Source organism: Lactuca virosa, chromosome 3 (assembly GCF_052849685.1).
Source record: "Lactuca virosa cultivar CGN04683 chromosome 3, Lactuca_virosa_CGN04683_v6, whole genome shotgun sequence".
NCBI lineage: Eukaryota > Viridiplantae > Streptophyta > Magnoliopsida > Asterales > Asteraceae > Lactuca > Lactuca virosa.
Genome location: NC_136428.1, coordinates 373,141,701 through 373,151,970, shown reverse-complemented (window position 1 = coordinate 373,151,970; position 10,270 = coordinate 373,141,701). Strand labels below are relative to the sequence as shown.

At 37.4% G+C, this 10,270-nt stretch overlaps 1 protein-coding gene across 3 annotated transcripts; it reads left to right on the top strand.

The window, feature by feature from the left end:
- Positions 1-1,478: 1,478 nt before the first annotated feature.
- LOC145167659 (ABC transporter A family member 1-like) lies at positions 1,479-9,685 on the top strand. 3 transcript variants are annotated; one of them, XM_079086891.1, is made up of 9 exons: positions 1,479-1,924; positions 6,421-6,612; positions 7,253-7,311; positions 7,423-7,496; positions 8,219-8,260; positions 8,373-8,469; positions 8,641-8,749; positions 8,848-8,983; positions 9,088-9,685. In XM_079086891.1, the coding sequence occupies exons 6-9, from the start codon at positions 8,448-8,450 to the stop codon at positions 9,139-9,141; spliced, it is 321 nt and encodes a 106-aa protein (XP_078943017.1). In that variant the 5' UTR covers positions 1,479-1,924; positions 6,421-6,612; positions 7,253-7,311; positions 7,423-7,496; positions 8,219-8,260; positions 8,373-8,447; the 3' UTR covers positions 9,142-9,685. The 3 variants fall into 3 exon arrangements, with proteins under 3 accessions (XP_078943017.1, XP_078943019.1, XP_078943018.1); XM_079086892.1 differs by lacking the exon at positions 1,479-1,924 and adding an exon at positions 1,970-2,927 and having other exon boundaries at positions 7,253-7,335; XM_079086893.1 differs by lacking the exon at positions 6,421-6,612.
- Positions 9,686-10,270: the final 585 nt, after the last annotated feature.

Below are 10,270 nucleotides of genomic sequence, written 5' to 3'. Positions count from 1 at the left end.
ATCTGAAGATCAGAATTTTGAGTTGCTACTTAAGAGTTATGATATATTGCTTAGGAATAGATAACAACATGTTTTTCATATGCATTTGCATTGTAAGGATAAGTTTTTTCCGCAAGTTTTAAACAAAAGAAAAGTTTTGATTTTATTTATTTTAAATTTCCTTACAATGGGATTTGTGAAAATTGTTGTTTATATGATTCCATTGATAGCAATATTGGAAAATAAATTTGATTATTTCATTTGTGGTAGTGTCATAATTTACCAAATGAGGAAAGATTCTCATCACCCAAGTTTCAGTAGGATAGAAACTTGGAATCATGCAACTTGTATTGTATGATGAATGCGAATTTTTCATCTTTGGAAAATTAAGACTAATTCCTTGTTCACTTGTTGGTGTGAGTCAAGTGAAGGACTATAGGATCGGGTGCACTTGGTTGTGCGCTGGTCAGATCCACCACAAAGATCGAAAAGGCTATTCGTCATGATTTACTAAAGTTTAGTGAATATGGTTACACTTACAAGTTTAAGTGTAATTCTGAAACATTCGAAAAGTCTCAATGTATGGCAGGACGAATGAGAAGAATCAAATTAGGCAGAAAGATAAAAGTTTCTCCAATCTGAAAAGATGGTATAGTACTTTAGTATCGTGTTTTATTATTATCATAGTGATTATGAAACCATATCACAATTGATCCTCTAAGGACATCTTAGGGCATTCGTATGACTAAGAAGAGGAATCGCGAATTGTTGGAATGGTTAAATCAAAAGATGAATCATACTTCGTTCCAAAATTGAGTCTTAGAGTAATACTCCAAGATTGTAACTTGAGTGACATAATCTTAAGAAGGTTTATAACACTTGTCAAATGTAGAGTAAAATGTTTTCTACTCTTGTACATTTGAAATTGGTAAGTTGTGATGTTTTTGGATAAAACAAAGACCACCTAAGACCAATTGAGTGAAGTGTTTATAAGAATCCGCACTAACTCTTGAATATTTGCTTTGTCAAGGAATGATTATTGACAAGAGAATCTTATATGTCAAGAGGTCAGTGGGAGTCTTAAAAATCTTGAAAAGTTTCAAGAACTAATCAAGAATAAGACCTGTTGTTTATCACTAGCACACGACTTGAGGTTTATAGCTCATCCACTACTAGAAAAACAGTCTTTTACGACGCGCAATCAATAACACGCGCTGATAGGGGACACGCATTTGTGTGTGCCCTAAACATTGATGTCAGTTTTCCAAAATATGAAGCATAGAGGATACACATTTTTGCGTGCCCTAAATTTTAATTTCCCCCTCGGATTTCATTTTCCCCCTCGGATGAAACGCGCGTTTCATTAAATAACATGTGTGTCGTCTAACCATGTCGTTTTATAAATTTTAATGAAATGCGCGTTTCATCCGAGGGGGAAATGAAATCCAAAAATTAAAAAGCCCGCTTTCTTTCCACCGGCTGAAAACCCTAGCTCATCACCGCCGAAAACCCCCTTTCTTTCTTACTTTCTTCTCTCTCGATTCTCAAACCTCCATTCACCTTCCGCCATCTGCTGCTTCTTCGACCCTTCCGAGTGTCTCCCACCGCCGTCGACTTCCAATGAAAGACGACCGTTCTTCCCCATCACCATCTATCTTCCAAATTACTAGGATCGGCACTCTGTTAACCTAATCATGGAGTTGTGCGCCAGCGGGGAGCTATTTGATCGGATTATAGCTAAGGGACATTATTCAGAGCGTGCAGCAGCTGGCCTCTGCCGGCAGATGGTGACGGTGGTGCATGATTGTCATACGATGGGAGTGTTCCATTGAGACTTAAAACCTGAGAACTTTTTGTTCTTGAGTACCGATGAAGACTCGCTATTGAAAGCTACTGACTTTGGTCTCTCGGTGTTTTTCAAACTAGGGCTTCTAAGCCCAGCAAGGTTTCCTCTTCTCCTTGAATTCACTTTTCTGTTCAATTTTGCAATATCACTTGTTTTATCTAGCTTTCTGTTTCTGGATAAGCTTAGTACCAATTGTAATTAGGATCAGTGTAGATCTTACTCTTCCATGGGTGAATGAGTCGAGATCAGCAATATGGTTGAAGTTTTTGTTGATTATGTTTTTGCTATTGGGATGATATACAATACTTTTGTCATCTTTAAGATTAATTTCATTAGCCACACATAGTGATATACTATTTTGTCTCAATTAGTCCGCTTGTATTAACCCTAAATTTGTCGCAAGTGTAAATAAATCGTTACTCTAAATTAGAAAGCTAACTTGTTTTCATGTCTGTATTTTAGCACTTACATATTTCACTTTTTTTGGGTTCAACTTTTTATCCTTACACTTTGTTTCCTCCTGTTTTAGAATACATGCTGATCAAGGTTTGAATTTTATGGGAGTTCTTATGTTAGTTTGTTATTCATTTTCATTTAGGTGAATGTTTTCTTCTTTCTTTCTTTCTTTTTGAGCAAGTAGTTGAATTTTCTACCAGTCTCTCTATATAAGCAGACTATCACTATACATACTTCCAGGGCATTAGACTATGCATGTGTGTCTTCTATTGCACAAGAACTGGAATAAATTGTTTTTTTTAGAAGTCTAACAAGATATGCAGTGTTTCCATTTTTGAGAATTTGTTCAAGTGAACTAATATATAGTCGTATATTAAAGCAGTTATGGTTCATTTTGGTCCACAAGATCTTTAAGTTGAAGTGAAAAGATAACCTTGTTGAGACTACATCAATTATCTGGAATGGACTTTATTTAAATAATTTTCTTTTAATTTAGTTATAACTATGTTTTGTTTTTTTTTCAAATATTATATCTGGAAGTGTAGATATTTGAAGTAGGTGATGTCGCATTGTTGGATGAGTCAAAAGATGTTGGGGAAAGAAATCACCGCCAAGTGGAAACCCTTTACTGTGGTGCTACTATAAAGTAATGCTTTGTTGTATTTAGAATTTTAATTGAATGAGTACAAGATACGATTGGCATATATAGCCAAGATTACAAACTGACTTAGAGATTATCTAGGAATATACAGCTAATTCTATTGACTAGGTTAAATACAGAATATGGCTTGGTAAATATACATATAAAGCACACGTGATAATATATCACTTAATACGCCAATCTTGGATCGTAGTCTTTGAAATGGACCCCGTGTGAGAGGTTTGGTTAAAGCGTCTGCAAGTTGATCGACAGAGTTGACATGACGAACATGAAGTGAGCCATCTTGCACCTGTTCACGGACGAAGTGGTAGTCTAAGGCCACATGTTTCATTCTTGAGTGGTAAATAGGATTCGCACATGAATATGTAGCACCGGTGTTGTCACAAAAAAGTGTAGGAGAATGAGGCAGCAAGATACCAAGTTCACGCAATAAGTTTTTAACCCACATAACTTCGGAGGCAGCATTGGCAAGGGCCTTGTATTCCGCCTCTGTAGAAGACCGAGATACGGATTTTTGTCTTGCAGATCGCCAGGAGATAATATTGGAGCCAAGGAATAAAAGATAAGCTGTTGTTGAGCGACCACCACACTCAATACCACCCCAGTCGAAGTCAGAGAAGGCTGAAAGTGAGAGATCTGATTGCTTGTGAAGATATAAGCCATGATGAATTGTACCTTTGAGATATCTAAGAACTCTTTTTAAAGCTTGCCAATGTGTATCAGTAGGAGCATGCATGAACTGTGATAGTTTGTTGACTGCAAAAGAGATATCCGGACGTGTAAACGCTAGGTACTGTAGTGAACCCACAAGTTGGCGATACGGTGTCGGATCTGTACTGGGGGAGCCGTCATGCAAGGTGAGAGTAGAGTGTCAGGGGTAGGGAGTATTTCAGGAAGGTTTTCGGTGGTATAAGGGAATGTTGTTGGAATGAACTCCAAATGTCTGGAATGGTATAATTTTTTGTTTTGAGTATCATAGCACTTGTATGCGGACTTAGATGATGAATATCCGAGAAATAAACATGGGGCGGATCGTGGTTGTAATTTGGAGGTGGTATAAGGGCGGAGCCACGGATAACATAGGCAACCAAAGGGCTGTAGTTTATGATAGTTTGGTGATTGGTTAAAGAGGCATTCAAAGGGGGATTTATTTTGGAGTATAGGTGTTGGAAGGCGGTTGATAAGGTACATGGCTGTTTGGAACGCATGGGACCAGAAGGTTAATGGCATGTGAGCATGATGGAGGAGAGCTAAACCGGCTTCAACTATGTGACGGTGACGTCTTTCCGCAATACCATTTTGTTCGGGAGTGTGGGGTGGAGTTGTGTAGTGAGATATACCATGCTGTTGAAGGTAGGATGTAAGACCGATGTATTCACCTCCATTGTCACTAAATAAGGAGACAATGGATAGCTGGAAGAATTTTTCGACTAACACTTTGAATTGTGGAAAGATGAGAGCAACGTTACTTTTGTGAGCCAAAGGATATAGCCATGTATACTTGGTGAAATAATCGACAAAGATGACATAATAAGAGAATTTATCAACAGATTTTTGTACCGGTCCCCATACATCAGAATAAATGAGTTGAAGTGGTTTTGTAGCAACAAAGGAATTTTGACCAAATGGCAATTTATGGCTTTTATTAATTGAACAAGATGAGCAATGAACATCAGACTCAGACTGAAACTTAAAACCTAACTTAGAAACTAGTTGCTTGAAGACTTGACGCGAAGGATGACCAAGTTTGTGATGAAGAAGAAGTGGTGAGGTCTTGGAGGTGACATGAATGGAACGTGTTTTAGGTAACCGAGTGAGGTAAACGCCATCAGTTCTCTCTCCTCGCATGAGTCGCGCCCCCGTGTCCAGATCCTTCACATAAAAATGAGATGGAAAGAATTCCACCGAAACAAGATTAGTATCACATAATTCACCAACCGAAACTAAATTCGTGTTTAATTTAGGAACATGAAGCACATTAGATAAAATTAATGGTTTGTGAGATGTGTGAATATATGAGTGACCAGTATGTGTGATAGGTAAGCAGGTACCGTCACCAAGCACTATCTCATCGGGTCCTCCGTATTCCGACACGTGATGGAGGGAGGTAGGATCTGATGCAACATGATTGGATGCCCCGGTATCGAAAAGCCACTTTGGAGAGGCTGGGGAGGACATGGTGACATTGGCAGTAGGCGGTAAAGTTCTGTTGTTGTCGGTGGTGATGTTATTGTCGAGGAGGAAGCGTGCTAGTTTCCGGCAATCCTTGGTGAGGTGACCTGGGATGTTACAGAATTGACAAAACTGGTTGCTTTTTGTGTTTCGGTTACCACCAGGGTTGTTATTGTTATTCCATTGTGACTGCTGAGAGCCACGAGACTGATAGGACGGTGGTGATCGAGTATGGCGATTGTAAGAGTTGTTACTGGATGACCGATTGTTGAATCCTTGATTTTGGGTAGTGTAATTCACTGTGGTAGGCAGGATATCGGAAGGAGGAGAGGCTTCTTTGAGGCTACGTTCAAAGTCAGTAAGTTTGTCAAACAGCTCTGAGTATTCGATGGGATTTTCTCGTACCTTGAGAGCAGCAGCAATTGTGTGATATTCGTCGCCAAGCTGTGAGAGAATATGGACCATGAGGTCCTCTTCGGTGACGGGGCTCTGGGCAAGGGCCAGGGAATCGGCGATAGCACGCATGTCCTGGAGAAATTCTGTGACCGATCGTGATCCTTTAGGGTTCTTCACAAGTTTAGATTTGAGGGAGATTATGCGAGACCTGGAAGTAGAGGCGTAACTGGAGCTGAGTCGATTCCAAGCCTCACGGGCTGTTGTAGCAGATGACACCAGGGGTTGGATTGACTCTGAGCAACTCCCTAAAATTGCACTAAAAATCATCTGATCCTTGCAGTACCATGGCCGATACTCTGGATTTGCATTAGTTTTTCCCTCTTTGTCTGTGAGGGTGGTCGCCGGTGGTGCGGAGGTGAGGTGACCGTCTAGGTCAAGACTGATTAAGGTTGATTCAACCTGTTTTCTCCAAACCGGATAGTTGTTTGGCGTAAGTTTGATGGTGAGGTGAGTGGAGGCGGTGATTTGAGCGGTATTTTTGGAAGCCATCGCTGTGATTGTGATCGACTGATTTTAGAGAATAGGGTAGGATCGATTTGACTCGTATGAGCAAGATTGCTCTGATACCATATAAAGTAATGCTTTGTTGTATTTAGAATTTTAATTGAATGAGTACAAGATACGATTGGCATATATAGCCAAGATTACAAACTGACTTAGAGATTATCTAGGAATATACAGCTAATTCTATTGACTAGGTTAAATACAGAATATGGCTTGGTAAATATACATATAAAGCACACGTGATAATATATCACTTAATAGCTACTTCAGATTTTGAGGTGAAATATATCTTTTTTGTATTTGGTTTTTGCTAAAAGAAGATTAAAAAAACTACTTTTGTTTTCAGCTCTTACATGGACCGGTAGACAGAATCATAGAATCATGCAAGTTACATGGACTAGTAGACAGAATCAGCCCCAGATACTTTTTGGACACATTTGCCCCTATTGCTGGTGGGATTACCAAAATATCCTCCTTACTAGGAAGAAACTGCTTTGCACAATCCACATGTAGATGGACAGATTTGACCCTGTTACTGGTGAGTTTACCAATATTTTTTGGAGAGATTTTCCCTGTTGCTGTTAAGTCCTTAGTGCAATCTACAGCTGCATTTGGCATGGGTTGGATACATTTTCAAAGATAATTCTGTTAGATTGTTCAGGTTATATCATTAGTGAGATTGCTTCTCCTCCATATCAAACGGTAGCAAGCTTATTCTACTTCTCTCAACTCAAATTCAAATTCAATTCTTATTCTATGTATGATTGTGAGTTATTAGTCTATTCTTTTTTCATGTTTTAAAATATGTGAATACATAATAAATATACAAGTGCAAGATAAGAAAGGCCATAGCAATAAATAATCAGTGTATGTACCTCAATGTTTTGCTTGTACGCTTAATAATTTGGTACTTATGTAACCAGAAAGTCATGTATTCAACAATCATTATCAATACTTTCAGGATAAAAGTAATAATGAACATCTTTTAAATGTTTTGTGCTAATGTGTGTAGCTCATCACTAAAATATATAGAACACTTGATCTTATTAGTTATTACCTTTTCACAACTAATTTTGTATCTCAGACCAATTATGATGATATATTTTGCATTTATTTTATCATATGATACATCTTTTTTTTGGCATCATTGTGATTAAATTCCTAATTCTATGTAGCAGCTGTGGTTTTTAGGTGAGATCCCTGCTGGAGCAATGTATGTAAAATGAGTATCTGACAGGTCATCTTCCCAGATATCTGAAGGGTCTTAATCCATTTCTAATTAACTCCATGTATATGATTTACTTGCAAACTCAATCTTTACTACAACTATTTTGTTTCCGGTTTGCAGAAAATTAAAGTTTCACTTCTGCAGCACCAAGTGAAGTTGCTAGTTGTTGATAGTATGGCTGCTCTTGTATCCGGGTGAGTTAACTCGGTTTAGTAATCTATGTTTTAAGCTCTCTGATCTCAATTTCAAAACTCTGATTCTCATCTGTTATGAGGTTTTTTTTGTCATGTGGAACATGTCTTGTATGTATATTGTATGAAAAATACATTATACATGTGAATATGCAATATTTATTTAATAAAATGCTGGTTTTGTGTTATATATATATATATATATATATATATATATATATATATATATATATATATATAACAAGGACCTCCAATGCAACATCCATTCGGTTGGCATATATCATTTATCAAGTGAGAGCTTTCTTTCTTTTTGCCTTGTGTACCCTTTTGGACTATGAAAAAATCTCTAATAGTATCTTAACACAATGATAAAAAAATCTCTAGCACATATTAGGACAGATACCCACCCACTACTAGTTGTGCACAAACCGGTTTTTTTCTGAACCGAACCGGTTCAGAAAACTAGTTCGGTTCTGGTCAACCAAGTCAAAACCGGTTTCACCCGGAAACCGGTTCGGTTCCAAAAAAATCGGTTCAGAAAAAAATCCGAACTTATATAAACCGGTTAATCCAACAATAAACATTTTATGCAATACGCAAGCATTTCTTGATCAAGGATTTATAACATAGTGGTCATTTTGGGTAAACTAATTTGGGTTTCCTGTAAACAATTAGTTAATGGGAATATTTTTCTTGTATTTTAACGTAATGCATGTCTTATGCAGGAGCATGAAGTAAAAGCGAAACATCAACAACTGATTAGTGGGGTAAGCAAACTTGTTTGTTTTCTTTACTCTTTTCTTTTGTTAACACAACAATGTATAACCAATAAGTGCTTCACAGTTCGACCATTAACTGGTTATCATTACTAATACTCAGGTATCTATATTGTCATATTGGGTGTCAACATATATATGGGACATCATAAGCTTCTTAGTCCCTTCCTTATTTGCGATGATTCTCTTTTACATCTTTGGTAAGTCTCCAAACTCACATTTTACATGCATTTTCCAAGTTATATATATTGTAAGTTTTTACATCAGTAGTATCTGTATGTAGAAGCCTTTTTTTTGTAGGCTTAGAACAGTTTATTGGAAGTATTTTACATCTTTGATGAACTATGTTTAACATTTTTCTATCTTTGTAGGCTTAGAACAGTTTATTGGAAGTGGTGTTATATTCCCTACAGTTCTCATTCAGCTGGAATATGGTTTTGCAACTGCATCTTCAACATATTGCCTAACCTTTTTCTCAAGGTTGGAATGCATAGTAACTTACCAATATAGATCTGCATTTTCATTAGTGAATTTGGGTTTTATGATATTTTAAACATATTAGACCAGAATTTCTTCAGATTATCTCCAGGATTTTGCTTTGCTGATGGACTAGCTTCACTAGCTTTGTTACGTCAAGGAATGAAAATCGGGTCGAGTGAGGGATATTTTGGGTGGAATTTCACTGGTGGATCTATTTGTTATCTGGCTGTTGAGGTGTATTTCTGATTTGAATTGAATCTATGAATGTTGAATGTTTGATAAATGAAAATTGGGATAGATTGAAATCAACTTAGACATATTTTCTTTCTTTTTGACAGGGTGTCATTTCTTCCACAGAAAGTTTGTTTCTAACAAAACTGAAAAGAGTTTGAAGCATTACTTTGATTTTTAGGATTACTTGGAAACTCATTGTCGTCTAACAGTTTCGACAACATTGATCTAACGAATTTGAAGCATACCTACAGTGGTGGAGGGAAAACTAATAAATAAAGTTGAAGTTTGTTTCTAACTCAAGATTTTTTTGTTTTAGGTGACAATGGATCACAGGCCTCCACATCTCACACTTGGGATACCAGCTGCCTTCTAAAGGGTTGTACCTTTAACTTCTTACATTAACAAAAATCCAATCAAGATTTTGCTTGTTTAGTTGATTCTTTTTCTTAGGCATTCTTGACTCGTCTTGGATTAAAGCATTGTTATCTTATTAGCAAGTAATTACTTTCCAGCCACGCCCGGTGGTCAGCCGCCTGTGACACCAAGTTCAACATTTTTACGTGGTACACCAGGTGGCAAACCAATGACATGAAGGATCAGGTTATATAGTTAGGGATGTAGTATTAGGTTATATAGTTAGGGAAAACCCCTTAATAACAATGTACTATAAGCTTAATATCAATGTTTTTCAATTTTTGATAACTTGTTTGACATGATATTATTGGATCAAATTGATTATTTTGGTATATATTTGTTTCCATATTTTTGTATTATGCGTAAATGAATATCGTAAATGCATATCGTAAATGGCTGTTGAAGTTTATGACACACAAATGTGTGTCATCTTCATTTATGACAGGGGCTTTAATGATACGCAATGTGTGTCATAAACGTGTGTCGTAAGGTTATGACATGCAAATGTGTGTCGTCTTCCTTTATGACAAGGGCTTCCTTGATACGCATTGCACGTCGTAAATGCGCGTCATAAATGCATGTCATAAATGTGCGTCATAAATGCGCGTCGTCTATAGACGACGCGCAAAAGCATGTTGTCTCTCGTTATGACAGGGCCTTTCTTGACACGCATTTGCGCGTCGTCTGAGCGTTTTACGACACGCATTGTGCGTCGTAAAATGCTGTTTTTCTAGTAGTGATCGTGTTGACATATTCTTGTTTCTGTGCCCATTCCAGTTAAAATTGACTATGCATGTGAGTTCTACGAGTTCTCGGTTGTTTGCATAACAACCTGGAAGCAATGGTAGGCCCTTGTGTTGCCAAGTGGCAAGA

What these genes read in the sequence shown, in the direction of transcription:
- LOC145167659 (XM_079086893.1), top strand. Translation starts at nt 8,448, where the DNA reads ATGATTCTCTTTTACATCTTTG. An exon ending in GATTCTCTTTTACATCTTTG is followed by an intron (nt 8,470 to 8,640) that starts GTAAGTCTCCAA and finishes CTATCTTTGTAG; the next exon opens with GCTTAGAACAGTTTATTGGA. An exon ending in TGCCTAACCTTTTTCTCAAG is followed by an intron (nt 8,750 to 8,847) that starts GTTGGAATGCAT and finishes GAATTTCTTCAG; the next exon opens with ATTATCTCCAGGATTTTGCT.